At 38.6% G+C, this 21,404-nt stretch overlaps 4 protein-coding genes across 9 annotated transcripts; 2 read left to right on the top strand and 2 right to left on the bottom strand.

Moving 5' to 3' along the window:
- The first annotated feature begins 3,981 nt into the window (after positions 1–3,981).
- On the top strand, positions 3,982–7,629 carry LOC112451980 (heat shock 70 kDa protein cognate 4). Its single transcript, XM_025011954.1, has 3 exons — positions 3,982–4,092; positions 4,219–4,444; positions 5,618–7,629. The coding sequence occupies exons 2-3, from the start codon at positions 4,237–4,239 to the stop codon at positions 7,366–7,368; spliced, it is 1,959 nt and encodes a 652-aa protein (XP_024867722.1). The 5' UTR covers positions 3,982–4,092; positions 4,219–4,236; the 3' UTR covers positions 7,369–7,629.
- An 888-nt stretch (positions 7,630–8,517) lies between these two features.
- Positions 8,518–13,165, bottom strand: LOC112451972 (RING finger protein 10). 2 transcript variants are annotated; one of them, XM_025011941.1, is made up of 13 exons: positions 12,362–13,165; positions 12,070–12,242; positions 11,760–11,968; positions 11,179–11,269; positions 10,858–11,045; positions 10,582–10,771; positions 10,389–10,511; positions 10,115–10,319; positions 9,773–10,024; positions 9,493–9,667; positions 9,013–9,386; positions 8,828–8,905; positions 8,518–8,700 (listed from the first exon to the last, which is right to left on the bottom strand). In XM_025011941.1, the coding sequence occupies exons 1-13, from the start codon at positions 12,429–12,431 to the stop codon at positions 8,681–8,683; spliced, it is 2,148 nt and encodes a 715-aa protein (XP_024867709.1). In that variant the 5' UTR covers positions 12,432–13,165; the 3' UTR covers positions 8,518–8,680. The 2 variants fall into 2 exon arrangements, with proteins under 2 accessions (XP_024867709.1, XP_024867708.1); XM_025011940.1 differs by having other exon boundaries at positions 8,518–8,905.
- A 57-nt stretch (positions 13,166–13,222) lies between these two features.
- Positions 13,223–19,443, top strand: LOC112451973 (probable uridine-cytidine kinase). 2 transcript variants are annotated; one of them, XM_025011942.1, is made up of 5 exons: positions 13,223–13,933; positions 14,765–15,021; positions 15,217–15,362; positions 15,441–15,587; positions 17,034–17,900. In XM_025011942.1, exons 1-5 carry the CDS (start codon positions 13,805–13,807, stop codon positions 17,165–17,167), a joined length of 813 nt encoding a protein of 270 aa, XP_024867710.1. In that variant the 5' UTR covers positions 13,223–13,804; the 3' UTR covers positions 17,168–17,900. The 2 variants fall into 2 exon arrangements, with proteins under 2 accessions (XP_024867710.1, XP_024867711.1); XM_025011943.1 differs by lacking the exon at positions 17,034–17,900 and adding an exon at positions 19,303–19,443 and having other exon boundaries at positions 13,224–13,933.
- On the bottom strand, positions 18,715–20,785 carry LOC112451974 (ubiquitin-like protein 5). 4 transcript variants are annotated; one of them, XM_025011946.1, is made up of 4 exons: positions 20,647–20,785; positions 20,298–20,486; positions 20,144–20,209; positions 18,715–19,371 (listed from the first exon to the last, which is right to left on the bottom strand). In XM_025011946.1, exons 2-3 carry the CDS (start codon positions 20,473–20,475, stop codon positions 20,166–20,168), a joined length of 222 nt encoding a protein of 73 aa, XP_024867714.1. In that variant the 5' UTR covers positions 20,476–20,486; positions 20,647–20,785; the 3' UTR covers positions 18,715–19,371; positions 20,144–20,165. The 4 variants fall into 4 exon arrangements, with proteins under 4 accessions (XP_024867714.1, XP_024867713.1, XP_024867712.1 ...); XM_025011945.1 differs by lacking the exon at positions 18,715–19,371 and adding an exon at positions 19,754–19,843; XM_025011944.1 differs by lacking the exon at positions 18,715–19,371 and having other exon boundaries at positions 20,022–20,209.
- Between the last annotated feature and the right edge of the window lie 619 nt (positions 20,786–21,404).

A 21,404-nucleotide genomic window follows, 5' to 3' on the forward strand; every position in this document is an offset into this window, starting at 1 on the left:
TGTAAATTGTCAGGTAAGTAGGTACGTCACGGGACATACTGGCTACGGTCAACATGACGCTACAAATGCTTCGAAGCATTCCTCTTCTCTTTTCTTTCAATGAAGAAAGCAGGAGAAGAAGAACGCTCCAAAGCATGTAGAGTCACGTTGACCATAGCCACTATCGCAGGAATAGATCCTCGACAAATTGCAGTTACAAATTTTTTGTGCAATTCAACTTTCGTTGAGCAAAAACATGAAAATATTTTTTGAAATCCAAATGACTATGAAAAACGAGCGACCTTTCTGTAAAGCAAAAATAAATAAATTATTACTTTTCGTTTAATTTCAATGTTTGGGTCTCGCTTTAGTAAAATCTTAATTTAGAACTTGGTCATTGGAGGTCAACTTAATATTAAAAATGATGATATATTAAGGAAGAGACAGCACGGAACTGTGAATTTTTATTAAGGACAACGACTTCGATCGAACAAACTTAAAATAGTCATACACAATCCACTTTCCATTTTCCGAACGATCAAGGAATTCGACTTCGGCTTTCATTGAAACGAAGGTTGAAGATTCCGGAACACCCTATATATTACTGGGGAAAAAAAGGACGAGGCCGTCTAAACATGATCAACCAGCGAGCGAGAGAAAGAGAGAATACGAGGTCGAAATGATGGTGCTTCTTTGTGCCAAAATAAACGAAAGATTTTAGTACGAAGAAAATTACAGTACCAACATTTACGATAAAGATCTCGACGTATCGGACATGAAATCGTGTATTAGTAAGTTGAAATAATCGAGGCTGTCGGTAGATGTTTTTCATATTGATATTGTAATATTTTAAATAAACCACAAATCTTTCGCTGATGACGAAGAATAGGAAGTTCCGATGAATCTGACAAGATGAAAAATATCGATAAAATGATGCAGTAGTTTTAGGAAAGTGTTCGAAGATTTAAATGTGTAGAACGTTGAAGAAAAAGGCGAGACAAAAGAGAAAAGAGAACGATATCTATACAAACAGATATACAAAAGAAAATATACTACAAGTACCATTTTTCAAATATATTGTCTTCTTTGTTGTGCATTGCAATAAATTATTTTCTTTTCTAAATAGATTCTACCTTTTTCAAGATTTTGTATAATACATTATTCCAAGTTTCAAGAGAACTGTTCAACTAATCCTCACGAAACCCGCCAAACTCAGAAATCTTTCGTAAATGTTTAAATACGATTCTTGAAATATTAATAGAAACGCTCGATGTCGCCGAGAAATTTATCCATCCAGGTTTCGTTCGTGAAAGCTGAGCTCTAGAACTTGCGTCTCGGCTTACGTTACGCGCGAAAAGCAAGAAAAGATTATCTAATCGGTTCTTCGCTCGAAAAAAATCACAAATGATTAAAATATTTTAACCGAAATGCTAATGTAAGACCGGCCCTTCGTTCTTTCTCTTTCTCAACTCTCTGTACAGAATGCTGAAAAAATGCTGGCCTACACTCCTCTCGCCGTTTCAGGTACTATAACGCTCCGAGGGGACTGAGGGGAGGCACGAGGCCCATTGTTGTCTCGCAGCTTCCTCGGTGACCCAAGCCGGCGACCGGCGACCGGCGACCGTTATTGCGGTGCCCGACGCATCTGGCTCGGGGTCTGGCCTAGCAACACACACCTTGCCGGCGAAAAACGCGTTGCCGACGATCGTCAAACGCAGACGCAGGCTTCCTGAAATATTTAAGTTTCCGCGGATTTCACGTACGTGGCAAAAAATGCGCGAGCGCTGATTAAATAAATAACAATGACTTGGCGTTATTCTCTTTCGTTATTATACATAGTTTCTCTGCTATAGTCTCTCTTGCGCGTCGACACGGAAAGAAAGTTAGAATAGCAAATTAATATTTTCTCATTCTTGCACGTTTCGTATTTCTTTTTAACTTTTTTTAATAGAGAGAGTCGGAGTGAAAAAAACGTGACATTTCTTTATTCCTTTTTCTCCGTTCTTTTCTCTTTTTCTATTTCTTTAGGATATGCTATCGACATAACGTATAGATTTACAGATATTACGTCAGAGACATATAATGTCAGATAAATGTCAATTAAAAGCAGCTTTCCGAGATAAGTACGAACGATAGGAGTGATAATTACAAGAATTGCTCGAATTACTGCTATTATGGGATTCGTAATTGTCGAGAAACGAGATACCGTGATTGCTTCCCGTAACGATCGAGCCGAATGCAAAAATTTCCCGTTATCCCGCTTTCGCCGTTGGAAAAAGGAGGACGACACGAGGCAGGACACACGGTCTCACGTGTCCCGACGTGTTCTTCTTGCGCTACGCTCGTCTTTTTCCACACACACGTCTCCGGCACGAATTTTACCATCTCTAACCCGCGTGGCGATAAACGTCCGGACACCTTGGGGAGCGCCACGTGGTCGAGTTAAATCGCTATCGATCGCGTAAATCGCGCTTCCTCCCTTTTCTTCTTTCGCAGCGCACGGATGTAAACCCGTGCGACACACGTGTCGCGTGTCATTGGAGGCGCAATTTCGCCGCGTGTGCGAACGTCAATGCCGCTCTACCCTACAAATAAAGGAGAGATAAGTACGTGACTCAACGTAGAATTTTTTCGGAGCTCGCCCATGCGTCTAAAATGGGCGGGGTTAAACCAACAGCACGCTGTTGGAATCAGAAAATCTTGATATAATTTTATATGTTCAATCTTAACATTTTGTTTTCACGTGTGATCCAATTAAAATGTATTTAATCGTGATACAACGCTTTATTAAAGTGGAGCATGACAAATCCCAGATATTATTACTACAAATCCTAGACAAACTCAACGTTTTCTTTTTACAATTTCTCTACGTCTACCGTCGTAGCTCACAAATACAATTTGTCATTGTAGCTTCAGTAAATATAATTATAATTATCCACGACTAACCGGAGCTCTCAGCTGAAATTTAATAAAGTAACAATTTTATATGTATAAAAAAATCGCTTTAGTACAAAAAAAAAGACAATTTCTACAGTGTAGACATCGATTCGTTTACGGCGATCGCGGAGGGAACCCAGCGTGAAAAATCGAAACTCTCGTACGTTCCATCTCGGTCGTGCTGAAACTCTCTCGCGATTTTTCGGAGCCACGCGAGCCTCCCGTTACGCCGCGCCGCGCGAAAACGCAACGAAACTTTCCGCTCGTAACGCGACAATTACAAGCTAGCAATCACGGTCATGAGTCATCCTACGATCGGGCTCGTAATCGTGAGACTCGATCGCCGCGGGCAAAAGCCACGAGACGAGGAAGCCCTCCGTCGATGGTCGAACGACCGAACGACGCCCGTGGCGTCGGAATGACGCGACGCGATCCGCAACGACGAAATCTCTCGTATCGTCCCCCGGGAAAAAGTGAGAAAACCAAGGACGATCGATCCATCGACCGGTCACCGGGCACACGCGCGAATTCCGCGGAAACCTTGAAACGCGCGTTCCTGATAAAAATTTCCACCTTCCGGTCGCGCGAGCGCACCGGTAGTTTCTAGAATTTACTCGCGTCCGCGAGAACGCCTCTCCCCGACGTCCCTCCCCCCGCTCTCCCCCCCCCACCCACGTGCAGACTTTCAGCCGGAAGTTGAAACCGCGTGGGCGAGTGACCCTTCTCTCACCCCGCATTTTCACACCGATCGATCGATCGACGATCGCGGCCGCGCGATCGTGAATTGAAAACAATCCGGCGAACCTCGCGGCAGAAACTCCGGGAGACTCGCGCGAACTTCAGGGACGTCGTCGCGCGATCGATATACGTGACGTACGCGGTACGCGACGCCTACACGGTCGTTCGGTTGACCTCGGCGGTGCGGCGACGCTTCTCGACGTTCTCGACCAATCGCGCGGCTGCCCGAACGGAAGCCGGCGGCGCGATTCGCCAGCGCGCGGCCCTGCGTAGACGGAACGTTCCAGAAGCTTCCCGCATCGGGCTTCCCGTCTATATATAGGGGAGCAGGGGCACGGGCTCGTCACTAACGTTGCGAATCGTGACACGAGGAACTTCTTCGTTTGTTCTAATACTAGCGAATTTTTACGAGAGTTCTCCGGAACAACTTTGAACAAGGTACGATTCGTCGAGTTTCCTTCTTTTCTTTTGCGACGAGCGAGAAAACGCGAGACGCGCGAGCGATAACCTCGTCTGTCGTATAACCTCGTTCCTCAACGGAGATCGTTCACGTTTACCTTGCAGAAACCAGAGGGAAAAAAAATGGCCGCGAAAGCACCCGCAGTCGGTATCGATCTTGGCACGACCTATTCCTGCGTCGGCGTCTTCCAGCACGGCAAGGTCGAGATCATCGCCAACGACCAGGGTAACCGCACGACGCCCAGCTATGTGGCCTTCACGGAGACCGAGCGTCTCATCGGGGACGCCGCCAAGAACCAGGTCGCCATGAATCCCAACAACACCATTTTCGGTAAGTTCGCGCCTCCTTCTCACACCCGCTTTACAAATGGTTCTCTTCGCGTTTCGCGTTCATTATCCGTATTAGGACGCGCGGTGCTGTCGTTCGTAATTTTCAGGCCTTTTAGTTTCAGTTTCTCAATTAATTTTGTTAAACCGATATCACGCGGGTCCGAGTGAATCTCGGGGGTTGGGTGTTCCGTGTACCCACGTACCGATATTACCGATTACCGTCGGTGCGCGTCAAGTGTGTCGTTGCGCAAGTTTTATGGGATATTAAATACCTGCGCATGACGGTCAACGACACCATGAGGTCATGGGCGGGTGCGGGTACGGGAATACAGCCCGCGGGAACTGTTGTGCAATCCCGGGAGAAGCGGTCGATCGTTTGGCTACTCCCGCTCGAAATCGCGCGTCATCCCGTACAACAGTTTTAATTGTGTTCCGAAATTAGATTCGTGACTCGGCGAGTTTCTCAAGACGCGGCGATCTTAGATCGCGTCACTCGCTGATATCGGCTATATGTCGGGCTGTCTTTCTACATAGACCGCGCGCGTGCGTGCGTGCGTGTGTCGAGAGCTTATCTCTTCACGCCCAAGATCGATATTTATACATAAATAAAATTTAAAATGATATCTGAAAGGTTTATCCGCGCTTACAAATTATCTGTGATGTTGAGTCTTATAATTGTGCTATTGCTGAGGAGAGTATCAACGTGCATATCCGATAAATTAGTAGCAATTCGTAATTGGTTGAACCGAATAAGAAATATAAATAATAAAGGTCAAAATGTAACTAGGAAAGTGAAAAATAAATCTAAATACAAATTTCCCAAATAAATAAATAAAAAGGTACTGTAGTTTGTATCAAATATTAACGTACATATTTAATGAAGTAAATTCATTACTGATTGAAACAAGTAAAAAATATAAATAAATTGAAATATATTTCTCAAATACATAAATGTAAATCATAATTTGCATAAAATATTAACATGTTTGATAAATACTGAGATTTATGAAATATAAGCAAGAAATATAAATAAATTTAAATCATTTCTTAAATAAATAAATTTTAATATATTATTACATTGTTTATATTTTTCCTCGATCACATTTTATATAAAATATTTCCTTGGAAGTGTTCAATTTACTTACTGTATTTTTTTTTATTTTTGATTAATTAGATGCCAAGAGGTTGATTGGACGTCGCTTCGAGGACCCGACCATCCAGGCCGACATGAAGCACTGGCCCTTCACCGTGGTAAACGACAGTGGCAAGCCAAAGATCCAAGTACAATACAAAGGAGAGACGAAGACTTTCTTCCCTGAAGAAGTGAGTTCGATGGTCTTGGTAAAAATGAAGGAGACCGCAGAGGCGTACCTAGGCAAGACTGTCACGAATGCTGTGATCACCGTCCCCGCTTACTTCAACGACTCGCAGCGTCAGGCAACCAAGGACGCTGGTACCATCTCGGGCTTGAACGTATTACGTATCATCAACGAGCCCACCGCCGCCGCGATCGCGTACGGTCTCGACAAGAAGGCCACCGGCGAGCGTAACGTCCTGATCTTCGATCTCGGTGGTGGCACGTTCGACGTGTCCATCCTGACCATCGAAGATGGTATTTTCGAGGTCAAGTCCACAGCCGGTGACACCCATCTCGGTGGTGAGGACTTCGACAACCGTATGGTCAATCACTTCGTTCAGGAGTTCAAGCGCAAGTACAAGAAGGATTTGACCTCGAACAAACGCGCCCTTCGTCGTCTGCGCACGGCCTGTGAGCGCGCGAAGCGTACTCTGTCATCCTCCACGCAGGCCAGCATTGAGATCGACTCGTTGTACGAGGGAATTGATTTCTATACCTCCATTACCCGCGCTCGTTTCGAGGAACTCTGCGCCGATCTCTTCCGCGGTACTCTTGAACCCGTCGAGAAGTCGCTGCGCGACGCCAAGATGGACAAGGCACAGATCCACGATATCGTCTTGGTCGGTGGCTCCACGCGCATCCCCAAGATTCAGAAGCTCCTGCAGGACTTCTTCAATGGCAAGGAGCTCAACAAGTCCATCAATCCCGACGAGGCTGTGGCATACGGTGCGGCCGTACAGGCGGCTATCTTGCACGGTGACAAATCCGAAGAGGTGCAAGACTTGCTTCTGCTTGACGTCACTCCGCTCTCTCTGGGTATCGAGACTGCCGGCGGTGTCATGACCGCGCTCATCAAGAGGAACACCACCATTCCGACGAAGCAGACTCAGACCTTTACAACCTACGCCGACAATCAACCTGGCGTGTTGATTCAAGTGTACGAGGGTGAGCGTGCCATGACTAAGGACAACAATCTGCTGGGCAAATTCGAGCTTAGCGGTATCCCCCCAGCACCTCGTGGAGTTCCTCAGATCGAGGTTACCTTCGACATCGACGCGAACGGTATTCTCAACGTCTCCGCCGTGGACAAGTCCACTGGCAAGGAGAACAAGATCACCATTACCAACGACAAGGGTCGACTCAGCAAGGAGGATATTGAGAGGATGGTGAACGAGGCGGAGAGGTACCGCACCGAGGACGAGAAACAAAAGGAGACGATCGCGGCCAAGAACGGCCTCGAATCTTACTGCTTCAACATGAAGAGCACAGTCGAGGACGAGAAGCTTAAGGACAAGATCAGCGCGTCGGACAAGCAAACGATCCTGGACAAGTGCAACGATATCATCAAGTGGCTCGACGCGAACCAGCTGGCCGACAAGGAGGAATACGAGCACAAGCAGAAGGAACTCGAGGGCATCTGCAACCCCATCGTTACGAAGCTCTACCAGGGTGCCGGCGGTATGCCTGGTGGCATGCCCGGTGGATTCCCTGGAGCTGGCGGCGCCGCTCCCGGCGGAGCGCCCAGCGGCGGCGGTGCATCTGGTCCTACCATCGAGGAGGTCGACTAAAGAGAATCGTCCCTGTCTCGCCACTGCCCATCATCGCGGTCACTCTCCACCACTACGCATTCCTTGCGCGAATATCGAATACCGCGAATACCGAAAAAAAAGAAGCGAATAGGTATGAGGACAAAAAAAAGGAACGAATAGGTAAAGGACAAAAAAAAGAAACGAATAAAACGAAAAAAAAAAAGGGTAATCCACCACTACGCATTCCTTGCGCGAATATCGAATACCGCGAATACCGAAAAAAACAATACCGAGAAAACCAAAAAAAAAGAAAACCGCGAATACCAAAAAAAAAACACCGAAAATACCAAAAAAAAAAGAATACCGCGAATACCGAAAAAAAAAGAATACCGTGAATACCGAAAAAAAAGAATACCGCGAATACCGAAAAAAAAGAAACGAATAAACGAACATAGAACTATTACTGCGGTCTTTGCTCTAATCATTCCTTACGTACGTTTCCCTTAGCGTCGTCTTTTAAAAGAGTTCCTTTATTTCGCCATTTTCTATTTTGAAGTAAATGTAATTCTTTTATTAATTCATTTTATCGTCGTACTGTAATTACGGTTTATTCTCGAGATCTGTTGTTAATCTTCTATGTTCCAGACTTCGTAAATATAGAGCGATTACCAAAATTGAATGTTGCATTCTTCCTTTATCCCGATAGTAAACCCATAGAATAGTATAATTTAATTTAATTGAAACTTGTAACATGCATGAATGATACGAACAGTACTTCAACGCGATTATAAAATGCTAATTCTTTATTTCATGTTTAACATTCATAACAATACTAAATAATGAAAAAGAAGATAAATAAAAATTTGAATTTTCTCCAATCTTGTCTGCGTCCAACTTTTTTGCTTTAATTCATGTCAATTCAGTAAGTGAATGAGAATAATTTTTTTTTAAATCTTATCTAATGAAATAATTTAATGTTAGAGGTAAAGGATGTGAGGATAGAAAGGATATAAATTAATAATTGCATAGATCTTGCAATTAAATAGAGAAAATGCCATGATCGAGCTGGATTTTAGTAGCGTAATAAAGATATTTCTATGACTTTTGTAAATTTTTCCAACTTGGCAAACCGCGCCGACCGAAGACGACATCTTCTCTCATTTAATTGTAAAATTTATATCGGTACAATTTGACTTATAATTGTATAAAGTAAAATTTAATTCATGAGCACAATATGTGAGAACCTTGGCAAATAATTTTTTTTTGTTACTTTTTCTATGGCAAATTATTACAATTTCAGTATAGAGAAATAAAGACATTCAATACGTAAGCCGTACGTATCTTTAGTACGTCAAACAATGGTGGCAAGAGCTGTAAATGAAATCAAATTTTCTACGATTTACCCAATGAAATTACCATTACGCATAGCGCACGTGGAATATAATAAAAATATGACATGCGATAATACATAATTATAAAGAATAACCAGATGTCATACCAGTTGTAAACAGCACGGTTCCTTTCCCTTTCTTTTTCTTCTTTTTCTTGCCAGATGCATTACCTTCATCTTTTGCTTCTGAAAACAACGAGAAAACAATTAGATAAGCGATAAAAAAAATCCTGTACTTGTGATGCTAGATAATTTATTTGATTTCAATATGCGATCAGGGCAATGCGACTTACCTTCAGAAACGTACGGTTTTTTTTCGTCTTCGTTAAACGAGGTACCTGGTGTATCGGAGCACATCCTTGGTTTAACAGACGGCCAAGCATTGGTAGACTTGTACATCCTTGTCGACAATACTTCTTCGTCCTTGTTGGACCATGCATTCATCGTACTGGAGTGCGTCTTCGATTTCACGACCGGCCATGCATTGACTGGCTTATTAGACATCTTTGTCGGCATTGTGGATGTCTTCGCTATGTCAGCGAATGTCCGGGTCTGTTCACGCGAATAATCCGTTTCTTGTTTTGGAGCAATTTCGTCAAACGCACTCGAAGCTGGACTACTAGCGACACTCGACATGACCGATTCTGATGGTGACAATGGGTTCTCGCTGTATCAGAACATAAATAAAATGATAATTTCTGTATGTTAATGAATGCAATATGTATAAAACTTAAATAGAATATCGATAAAATAAAGATAACGAATACGCTTACTTGGACAATTGTAGCTCTGCTTGCAATTGCGGAAAATGTTGATAAGATTCGATATCTATGTTGGGCGTTGGATATATACCAATTTGTCTATTTTCTTCTTCTATTATCTTTTTCTCCCTTTTTCTTTCCTCGCGTGCTCTCTGTTCTCTGTACTTCTGTCTTGAATTTAGTTGTTCTAATGATAAAAAAAAATAAAATGTGTCAACAATTGAATAAATAATGCCGCATGTCTATAATATAAATCATAAAACGACAGTAAAAAAAGATTATAAATAATTACCATGGAAAGCGCGAAGAACTTCCTCCGATACTAGTGGTGGTTTTAATTCGATTTCAGCCAGTTCGAATGGACAAGTAAGTGGCAAATGGCAAAGATATCGTAATCTTCGTCTTAATTCTTCCGTACAGATGCCTGCTTCCTTTTCGAGAAGCTTGCCCGTTATTATATGAGGACAGTACTCCAGACTGCCATACTGCATTTCCAGCATTTTCACATTCGCCGCGTGTAGATATATATGTTGTCCATCTTCCGCTAAAAAGATATTAATACATTATTTTTATCTCTGAAATAGCACAAAAGATTTTAAATATTGAACTTTTTGCAATTCGTGAGATTACTTACCTTGATAAAAGTAAGAAAATTTAGAAGGACTCGAAGCAGTCTGGCTATCACTAGAAACACTGTCCGTCGAAGACTGCTTCGCTAAAGACTTATCATCATCCTTGAAACACATATCGATATTTATTTCATATTTTTGCGATGTATCTTCAGCAATTTCTTTTTCCGTTATATTTTCGGTCAATACAGCTTCTTTAGATTCTGCAGTCTTAAATACATTTCATATTTTTCGTTATTCTGTTATAATAAATACATAATTACACACAGTTATTATTACCTTCCACAGTTCTTTCCTCTTCGATAGTTCATTGAACGCTTGCTCGATGTCAAGAGCCATGTCTGGATTGTTCTTAAGCTCAAGTTTCAATTCCGAATGTTCGCACTCTATGATATTCATAATCTGAAGACAATTTTAATCCACGATTACTCTTGCATCACATAATACATTGAGTTCTTTTATGTGAACTTACATCTTTCACATTTGCGATAAGGAGTTTCGAATATACTTGATTACCAGTATTCTCCGAAACAGACAAAAACGTTGTCGGTTGAATAGCAGATTTTACAGGCGTTGCGAACAAGGAATTCTTTTCGCGACGCATCAAACGTAGATTGACCGTTTCGCCCAAATTGAGTGTGTTCCGCGTAATCTCGATCACGCTAAAAAATATACATACGCAATTAAAATATTTTCATAAACATTTCACTACTCAGTACGTATTTATTACAATTTTACACGATTTTACCTTTTTAAATCACATTTCTGAAGACGTTCATGGCAAATCGGACATATGTAATTTTCTGGTTTTTCACAATAACGTAAATAACGGAGAATACACGGCCAACAATAAACATGACCACAGCGAGTTATTTTTCCCGCGATTGGTGGATGTAAACAAATAGGACAAGAGAGATTTTCTGAATTATGCAATATCTGTAAATAAATTAAATCAAATTTATATATTTGATATATAATTCACTTGTGTATCATAAAATATACAAGCAAATCTTGCAAGAAACTTTAGCAATAAAAAAATTGCTAATTTGTAATTGAAGAAAACACTTACAATCTGTTCAATCGATTGCCAATCCACAAGAGTATCAGGGTTAGTCAAATGCAAGGAATAATCTCCGCTTGCAGTCACAACAAATTGGCAGCTACCGATATGCATAAAAATATATAAAAGTATATAATATTTCTAATACACAGTTTTAAAATTATCTTTATATTAATATCCAATAAACTGTTCAGACCAAGTAGTTTTAAATATTCCTTGAGTACTTAATTTGCATTGAAATGACTAAGACAGATCAAGTTTCAGGATTCTACTTAAGAAATATTAAATAAAACATAACGCAATGCTTTGCATAGAATAGTCCTACTGATGAGCAATGCTGTTGTCCAAGATAGATAATCTTTTGATTCAAATAAAGAAGCTAATAGATTTATATAATATATATATCTCGGACAGATTTTATAGACACTGAATTAACTGTGGATACTCTAAACTTTAAACAATAGTAAAGCAAATGTGATATTCCAAATAATATCCTAAACATTCAAGTATTCATAATACCTGCAAATCTATATAAAATAATGATAGATATTAGGATGTAGATAGTGACATTTATATTGTATTATTACTACCTAGCTTGCACAAATTGCTCCTTGTTGTATTTATGCCGCTGCACCGGTGGCAACACTCTATTGCTGTTGGAACCATGTCTCCCTACATCCCTGTTCTGTGCATCTCGCAACATATGTCGCTCGTAGTGAAAATTCAGCAAGTGATTGCCGTTCTTTTTGCTTCTCTGTACCAATACTGAGCCATACTCAGGTAACTTCTCCTCCACTACCTATAGATATAAAAGTTACATAATGTACATACAAATATAACAATTTCAATAAAAATAAACTCGAAAGAAGCAGAGGAGCGTAATTTATATGCAGAACCGACCTTGGGATTCTCCTCTGCACCGCCATGATATTGTCCTTTAGGTCTCTGTCTCTTAACAAGATCTTTTGCTTTCTGTACATTGTACTTTGTTGGTTGTACATTGTTAGCGAAGTTATTGGCGCCGGCAAGTTCTCTTCTGCGCAAAGCTCCCAGATGGAGCTCGTTTTTGACATCTGGAAAGGACACGCGACATTAGGGTAACCATACGCGAGCGACACACACAAGGCGTACGAATGACAGCTCGTAAACTTTGAACTCGGGGATTCTAGACGAGTGACCTTGAGCAACGCACCTTTGTTCCTTCTCGCATCAGCAGCAGTCCCCCTCGCAGGGGACAGCGTGTACTTTGACTTTGTATCCATTTGCGTATCGACTGTAGTCAGTCTGGTGACTCGTCTCGTCGCAGCTGCGGTCTCCTCCGTCTCCTCTCCTCGGAGAAATGTTATCTTTTCGCGCACCCTTCATCTTCTTCAATAAGCCATGTTTCGTCAGTGCCAAAGTAGTAAAATGTGTCTCGATGTGACAACGGTCGGCAGGCGATGCGGTGGCTGCACAGGGAGCGGACGCGAACAGCGATGAGCGTGACGCTCGTTCTCCAGGGAGAGCAGTCGGCCTCCCCTTTCGTCGCGGGCGACGGCGACGATCTCCAGGCCCTTAACCTTAAATGACGGTCACGACTCCGTGGTCACGACCCAAATGGCGAACGTAACCGTCGGTTACCGTCCACGGAAGTCGGAAACGGAAGTGCTGGCAGGTAGGACGCGGTGTCGCGACACCCACGTGATTGGACCATCGTGTCCGTCACCGTGTCCTTTAAATACACCGAAAATTCGTTTGAAACGAGATATTCCATTTTCCGAGGCAGTTATCCTGCCCCCTCGATCGCAAACGGCCGTTTCTATATCGGGATGTAGTAACGGGTCTTGATTTTTGAAGTTGTTTTGACTTCAGTCGAATGTCCAAGGCAGTCCAAGGGTAGGATGTGCAACTGGGGAAAACACTATCGAGCGAAGAATTGCAAAAAGAGTCAGCCGCACCGTTCGTTTTCGTCAAGCACAAGGCAGTCTTTAGATAAATATCGTTCTCGCATATGGAGCTATATTTTATTTTCATACGCGCCATTTAATAATTAAATATTAATCGGATTTTAATACCACTTGATTGTCGAATATTAATTTGTTCGACTCGCGTATGTTCCGAGTGCTATTATTCGAGCGTGTCAATTTGCAAAAAATAACATCCTAGAGTCATTTCGCGTGGCAGCCAGAAATCTATAAACCCCACGTCGCCGATTGGCCGATTCTCGGGACACCAGGACCTTCCGATTGTTCGGTCCCAGTGGAAAAACCCCAAGCACCGGTCGCCGTGAGTGGCTGCGGTCGATAGCAGCTGATAGCAGCGTAGTCAAACGAGACGTCGACGTCGACTCCCGGTGAATAGACGTATACGTACACACACGTGGCCGACATTGTGCGCCGTTGTTTCGCGTAATTCCTTCACGAGCAGTGAAAAGACACGGCAGTCGCGTTCGCCTCGAGAATCTCGAGATCCGCCATCCGCCTCGGCGTCTGGGAACGTCCGGGAACATCCCCGGGCACGTGTGGTCGCGAGCCGACCAAGTCCTAGCTACTCGTTAAAGGCAATCGCGCTCGGCCGCGGCCGCGGGTGAAACCGTCTTCGACGAGGTCCAGGTCTCGGCGGTTCGTTCGCCTCGACCGTCTCGACGTCCTCGACGATGGCAGATATGCCAGCGAACGTGAGCGTCACGCGAAAAATGTCCTTCGGCATCAACGGCAAGCTCAACGGCGTCGAGAGCAAGACTCCTTTTCTGATAGGCGTCTCCGGCGGCACCGCGAGTGGCAAGGTATGTCCTTACATCCGTGCGTGGAATTAATCTGCAATTATATCCTGAGAACAGCTGATCGATTGTCAAGACGAGCACGAGTTATACGAGTTTTTTTTTTAGAAATTCACAGAGCCTGCTTGTTTCTTGTATTTCTTACTTTATCTACGTCATTTTATGTTGTTTGGCATTCCGTAGAATAAACAGATACGTTTTAATTAATATTTTTAACTTCTGCATGGTTTTTTTTTGTAGCAACTACCCTGGTGGAAAAATATGTCTCGAATTTGTCATATTTTTAATCAGAATTTCTATACAGATTTTAAGGCTTTCTCAAAAATGCTCAGAATTTTTTTATATGAACTGGAACATTTTTCAGAAAAAATCAGACAAAATAAAATATTTCACATTTTTCTCTCGTCAATGCATCTTTGTAAAAAATCTCTGAATAAATATAGGAAATCTGTGAAATATATCAGAAATTTTTATACATATGGATACTAAAAAATATCTTTGTTCAATTATTTCTAAAAGTATTGGAGAAATTTTATATATTTTTTCAGAATTTTTCCTAAGTCTTAATTCTTACAAAATTTCAGAGAAATTTTTTTCACCAGGGTTCAAACGTTTCTGCAACCGATAGATATTCTTTTCGTACAATTGTATTGAGAAACAAAATGTTAATTTGATCTTGTACAAACAGTGAATAGGTTGCAATCATTATGGAGTTAATGATTCACAAAGAACAGAATTGAAGTAGTCACGGTTTATGCTTTATGTAATTGTTACAAAGATTAATAAAAATGGTCAGGTAGTCTGATCATATGTACTGACGGGTTACATTTGTTTTAGTCTACGGTGTGCAAGCGTATAATGGAAAAACTAGGGCAAGTCGACATGGATCACCAAAAACGTCGAGTGGTGTGCATATCACAGGACAGCTTCTACCGTGACCTGATGCCCGCTGAGAAACTGAAAGCTGAGAAGGGACAGTACAATTTCGATCATCCCGATGCCTTCGACGATGACCTGATTTTGCAAACGCTGCAGGATATACTTGCTGGTGTCAAGTGTGAAATACCAGCTTATGATTATAGGACAAACAGTTTGTACGTATCACACTTTAATATTTAGCTAAAAATTATCTTTGCGTTTAAGATTGCCAATAATGCGACCATTAATGGAAATAAAAGAGCTGTAATTGCGTAGTAACTAAGATACAGCGACTTAAAAGATGTTTATGAACAGCATATCTCACGAATTGCAAAAATTTACTAAAAAATGAATTTGTGATCTCGTTTCAGAATGAAGGATCAAGTTACCACGATATATCCCGCTGATGTAGTACTGTTTGAAGGAATACTGGTATTTTATTTTCCCAAGATCCGGGATTTGTTTCACATGAAATTGTTCGTGGATACCGACTCTGACACCAGACTTGCAAGGAGAGGTAAATTTGCGTATAATTTGAATATCACTTGTCACTTCCTTGTATCGCAACTTACCGCAACGTTGTTGATGTCTTCAGTGCCAAGAGATATAAAGGAACGTGGAAGGGATTTGGATTACGTCCTGAATCAATACATGAACTTTGTAAAACCAGCTTTCGAGGAGTTTTGCTTGCCAACAAAAAAGTTTGCGGATGTTATAATACCTAGGGGTGCGGATAACACAGGTAATACATTATCATATGCATAATAAATATTTTTATTGCAGCTATCGCTATGTATAATTATTTGATAATGTCGCTTAATATTTATTAATCGATTTATTGTTTGTGAATTTAGTGTGTTCGTCAGATATGTTATAAAAATTTTTGATCTTTTTTTCTCGGTTTGTAATATAATTTATATTATTTTACCTATAAAACTCACGTTGGATTATAATCTTAATCAATATATATTTTTTCAAGTTTTCTTTCTGATAAATTAGCTCATAATGGTAAAAATGGTTTTATTACTATAATTTTACTGTTATCACTGGTTCATGATATGTGCAAAGCATTCCAGAACTGTTCTCTCTTTTTTCTCGTGTGTGGATACTAAAAAATAAAAGAATAAACAGTAGTGAAAAGAAATTAAGAAGAAAATATTTTAATGATTAAAATATTTTCTTTGGACTTGAATAGTCCAAAGATTCATTCTCTATGAATTATTAATTCATATTTTTTATATATTTTATATATATTGCTTTGATTTTGCTTTTTATATTTTGATTATACATTTTACTTTGATTTTAATTTGAGCGTTTATAAAAATGTTTAATGTTGCAAATTGAATATATTTTAACCTCTACAGGACCGGCCCCTTTTTGGACGGTCTTTTTAGTTTTAGTGTTAGAACATTTTTGTTCTTGTCAGTGGGTTGAACTACGAAAAAGACGGCGCCACTCCAGCGCCTAATATTAGGCTTCCGGTCCCGGAGAGGTTAAATATGTATAAATATAATCTAATCTTTGCTACCCAAAATTAAAATTATAACATTTTTGTAAATACTTGAATTATTAATTTAAAAAATTTAATTAACCCTTTCTGCAAAGACACTTGCAATGAAAAAGAATTACATAGCGCACAGTAATTAAACCATGTATTCAACAACAGTACTTAATATATTTTAACTCAAAGAAAACTTGAAATTTTAAATCAAACTTGAAATCAGATGTTTAACAATAAAAATTCAAGATCGTCTAATAATACGTGATCATCTAATATAGATAGAGATGCTTTTATTTGATACTGCACTTGCTTATATATGGGAGAGACTATTATACAATAATTGTACAGTTGGTATAATCGCTGAAATATTCAATTACTGTACAAAACTTGGATGTACAAATGTCAATTAATTATTTACACGTCTAGTAATAGCCAATTAGTATGTGCATCCGAATTTTGTATTTTAATGTTATACGGAATAATTTACATGTTAGTTCTTTATTTTCTCCTTTGTTTATATATTTAAATTGCATCCGTTCAACTTGGTATATATCTCATGGGTGCTGCCTGGTATGCCGTGGTTGTGGATGTCAGAGCTACCACCTACTTAAACTTAAGCGAAAGTTTAAGAGAGACAGAGAATATCTCACGGGAAACCTACATGGTCTGGTTGTTGTATGTTTGCAGTGGCAATAGATCTAATAGTGCATCACATCTGGGATATTTTGCGTTTGAAAAACGCCGAAAACTCAGCCGGGCAGCATCCATTCCTCTACCAGCGTAGACGTACTTCGACCTCATCCGACACGCTCAGCAGATGACTTAAGCATGATAAGCTCACTCTGTCAAGCACTGCATTTTTTCTACATCACGCTCTTGTGTATGACTGAATTCTGTACGACATTTTTCCAATCCTTCTTCTAATAATTACGGAGAAGTAATGTCCGTTTTTTTTAAATGCAGGATTACTCATACATTTATGTCATCGATCGATTCAAATCAATTAGCAGTGACTTGAATAACGGATAATTCTCGATAGACTCGAATTCATAAATAGTGAGTCAAATTAATTAAAGTAAAAAACAAACAAATGAATACAATAAGTACTTTTGCTAAAATATCTATTAAATTAGATTCTGTTGTGATCAATCAATTTCGATGAGTATTAAATTTTGATATGAGACTTAATATTTGTATTTACTAATGTCTAGGATTTTTATTTCTGTTGTGATACTTTCACACAAACGCTAGATTATGGTCAATTAAACACGACGTTTGATTAAAACTTTATATGATGGAAACGGACATTGTTTATTCGCCAATGATGTATTACAGTCATTGAGAATTTATATACCTTACATTTTTACATGGCGGAGAGAATGGTGCTTTTTATACATATTTTATCCTAAATGAGTACATTAGCTTGAATTACAATTCTAAATCGTCGAAAAATGCATGAATTGTGTAAATTCACTAAAAAATAGGTGAATTAAAAGGGATTGACAGCAATAGCGTCGATGCAATTGAATTCTTAATTTTTCAACTCTAGATTTTTATTTTTCAATATCTTTTTATTTTATTTCTATATTATTATCAATATGCTAGCATTATATTTCGTTTTATATCTCTGTTTACTAGAACGATATAATGTTTCTAGATTTTTTTTATATAAGAACTATAATAGTAATGTATGTACTTAAATTATATTGAATAATTTAGAATATTTAGATTAAAAGAACAAAAACAACTGTTTTAAAAGCTGTTTAATATTCTAACTCACATTTCCTCATAAATTAAGATTATTTTTTATTTTTAAATTTATATAAAGAGAATTAAAATAAGAATAAAGAATTTGAAAATATTTTCTAATTCCGAAAAATTAGGAATTCAATTCCATAAAATAAATTCCTATCAATTTGTCTTAATTTGGCCATTCTTACAAATTATAACTTAATATCATATCACATAACTACCTATGGTCACTCGGCGATTTTCTGGACAAATATATCTCAAGTATTACGTAAGAAAAACTTACGAATAATATGTACGTGTGCGATATTGTATCTGTGATATGTGTGACGTGTGTAAATTTGTATGTTTGTGTACAAATGTATTTTAAATACATACATTTTAGTCTTCTCTATAAGATATACGATTTCTGATAACTTATATGTTTTGCATTTGCATTTTGCATAATACTTTAGAATGTAATCACACGCAAGTATCCACTAGCATAATTATCTAAGATGCAATTTATCTTAGACTTACCTCGAAATATTTGCCTATTGCACTCTATAATGTTAATTCTTGTATTTCAATATGTACAACCATAAAAGATACGCCCAAACTGTTAGTTCCTTTCTGTACAGCAAAAATCTTAAAGCTAGCTTCGTTTTAAACGTAGCCTGAGCTACATCCTATTGAGATAGAATTATGATTTGTACCTCCTTATGTATAAATAATTACAGTTGAAGCGAAATCTCTATTAAAATCCTTTGGTTAATTTCTCAATTCATTAAAATCTTAATATTTTTGTTGTATATAGTTTAAGCTTTTAGTAAGTTTTATTATAAGTTTATTATAAAAAGCCTCGATTTTTTTGAGACTATTAAAATATTCTTCCTAATTTGCACCAATGAATATCTTAGTTTAAAAAGTTTAAAAAGAGAGTGAGAAAGAAAGGGAGCACCAGTTCTGGGACACTATTGCATATTATTAATAAAAAACAAAAAAATTTCTTGTATTTGCAAAATAGTATATGAACACAAGTGTCTTATGCATAATAAAACCATAATAATTCTAATGCGATCACAATTGTTATTTGAGATACAATTAATTTCAAATATTTGATATTGTTCTAAGATGTATGATATATCACAAATAAAGCAATTTATCTTATCCCTGACATAATTGTGCATCATATTCGCGAATACTGATGTTTCGTGATCTGTTGCAGTGGCGATAGATCTGATAGTGCAGCACATAAGAGACTTCTTAAGCAACCGAGGTAGACAAATGGCGGAACCTGAAAGTCCAATAAGCAGGGTAGAGGGATTATTCAAGAGACCGCATTAATTTTTGAGACTTTATAACATGTTTTAGAGTCATCCGCCAAGTCATGTTTTATTTTCTTTGAATACTCGTATATTTTTTTAAATATAATTTTAATAGTGATAAAGCATAAAAAAAATCTTTTTAGATCAATGTTTTAGGAGGCATTGTATTGCGTTTTTATAACATTTATCCGTAACGTTTGCATTGTGTAGTAACGTTTGAGTGAAAATGATTAAATAATAATAAAACTAAAAGCTTATACTTACGATATTTATGTAGAATACACAGGATGTGATCAAGACATGTAGCAAAGTGCAAAGTTGCAAGAGTAGATCACACGCGATAGGATGAGAATGTATACATGCCTAAGTACACATGGATAATTTTTCTTGTCCTTCTAGCATAATTTACAAATTTACTTTGCTATACCTTCGAGTTGCATCCTACATATGTAAGTCATATAAAGGCACTAATATCAAATGGCATATACTACTTAACTACTACATGGCACAATTGAAACTGTTAATTTATAGAGCAAATTACAGATTGTTAAAATATATAGCGATATTTATGAGGCTTGTATGATTATTGCAAAAATAGAAATTATTTTCCTTATTGATATTTGTGATTATTTAATTTTATATTCAACCTTTTATTCTTATATATGTACATTACATTTATAGACATAGAAAGTAAAGCTTAATAATTATGACGTATAATACCAAAAATGCAAAAATGCTTACATGTAACATTAGTTTACATTATTTATTGATAGTAGAGCTCTAAGTTCATGCCGTCATGTATCTCATCTGAAGCAGCGTATTAAGGAAAAGACTTCCTGAAAAATATATGATGTTTGACGAAGCGTTACTAGGTTACTCGTGGTAAAAAGGATACAGTCCTGCAGCTTTATATGGTCCTTGAAAATGGTGTACCACTTCTTCAACACGATCTTCTCCCAGTGTGTTCCAGTCTGGGCGGCTATCAATTTCTTCAGGTCTCCTATGGTGTCGTCCGGATTGCATTTCACTCTAACCTTTTTGCCGAGACGATCGTTGCACGTTATCTCTAACATTTTTTATATACCTAAGGACAGATAACCTCTCTGATAATATAATGATATTAGATTAATGTATAATTAAAATTTATTTACTTTTAACTGACTTGTTAATTTCAGAATATCGATAAATCAGGTTGTTTACTTGGGATTTTTGCGTGATCCACAAATGTAAATAATCCCACTTACTGATAAAATCCTCGCAATTTTCCGCGACAGAATAAATGACAAGAGCAATCTTAACTCTTCTTCTCGAGGAAAATCAAGGCAAACCGAGCAAACGACTCGTGTCTTCTTCCTTTTTGAGGTTAGGAAACACTGTGACATAGGTCATATCACCCATGGTGGAAGAACACAGGTGTGCTCTTGCGCATATATTTCTAACAGCCAATGAGAAATTGATGCCAGATACCTCCATCTTGCCGCGGTACAGTTTGAATTTGGCGTTATGTCATTAGTGTATAGGCTGCGGTCAGTGCGGTCCACTTGATGCTACAAATGCTTCGAAGCATTCCTCTTCTCTTTTCTTTCAATGAAGAAATAAGGAAAAGAAGAATGCTCCAAAGTATTTGTAGCGTCAAGTGGACCGCAGTCTTACTTATTTATTTTTATGTTTTACTTATTTATTTTTGAGTTTAATTTATATATAAAAAGGACAATTGTTGAAAAATAAATCAGTTTGAAAAATATATTATTAATATTGCATACATACGTATATGATATAATTACACAGTATATAAAAACATACATGTAATGCGTACTTATTTTTTAAGGAGGTTGAAGCGATCCAGTTGAGTCAATTGACGGTTTAGAAAAAAGTTTTTTATTAGGTCATTAAAAAATCTGTATTAGGTATCATTTTATTCTCCATACGCTGCTATTGCATAAAACGTATAGTAAAAGTATCATATTATGCATCTTTATATTTTAATTAGCTAAAAACGAAA

The sequence above is a fragment of the Temnothorax curvispinosus genome, unplaced genomic scaffold, assembly GCF_003070985.1.
Source record: "Temnothorax curvispinosus isolate PA1 unplaced genomic scaffold, ASM307098v1 QBEX01002834.1, whole genome shotgun sequence".
In the NCBI taxonomy this organism is placed as follows: domain Eukaryota; kingdom Metazoa; phylum Arthropoda; class Insecta; order Hymenoptera; family Formicidae; genus Temnothorax; species Temnothorax curvispinosus.

Coding starts and splice junctions, on each gene's coding strand:
- LOC112451980 (XM_025011954.1), top strand. CDS start 4,237: ATGGCCGCGAAAGCACCCGCAGTCGGTATCGATCTTGGCACGACCTAT. Junction 4,445..5,617: donor TCCCAACAACACCATTTTCG/GTAAGTTCGCGC, acceptor TTGATTAATTAG/ATGCCAAGAGGTTGATTGGA.
- LOC112451972 (XM_025011940.1), bottom strand. CDS start 12,431: ATGGATACAAAGTCAAAGTACACGCTGTCCCCTGCGAGGGGGACTGCT. Junction 10,772..10,857: donor CAGAAATGTGATTTAAAAAG/GTAAAATCGTGT, acceptor TATATTTTTTAG/CGTGATCGAGATTACGCGGA. Junction 10,320..10,388: donor AGAGGAAAGAACTGTGGAAG/GTAATAATAACT, acceptor AATGTATTTAAG/ACTGCAGAATCTAAAGAAGC.
- LOC112451973 (XM_025011942.1), top strand. CDS start 13,805: ATGGCAGATATGCCAGCGAACGTGAGCGTCACGCGAAAAATGTCCTTC. Junction 13,934..14,764: donor GCGGCACCGCGAGTGGCAAG/GTATGTCCTTAC, acceptor CATTTGTTTTAG/TCTACGGTGTGCAAGCGTAT. Junction 15,363..15,440: donor CACCAGACTTGCAAGGAGAG/GTAAATTTGCGT, acceptor TGATGTCTTCAG/TGCCAAGAGATATAAAGGAA.
- LOC112451974 (XM_025011946.1), bottom strand. CDS start 20,475: ATGTTAGAGATAACGTGCAACGATCGTCTCGGCAAAAAGGTTAGAGTG. Junction 20,210..20,297: donor CCATATAAAGCTGCAGGACT/GTATCCTTTTTA, acceptor ACGCTGCTTCAG/ATGAGATACATGACGGCATG.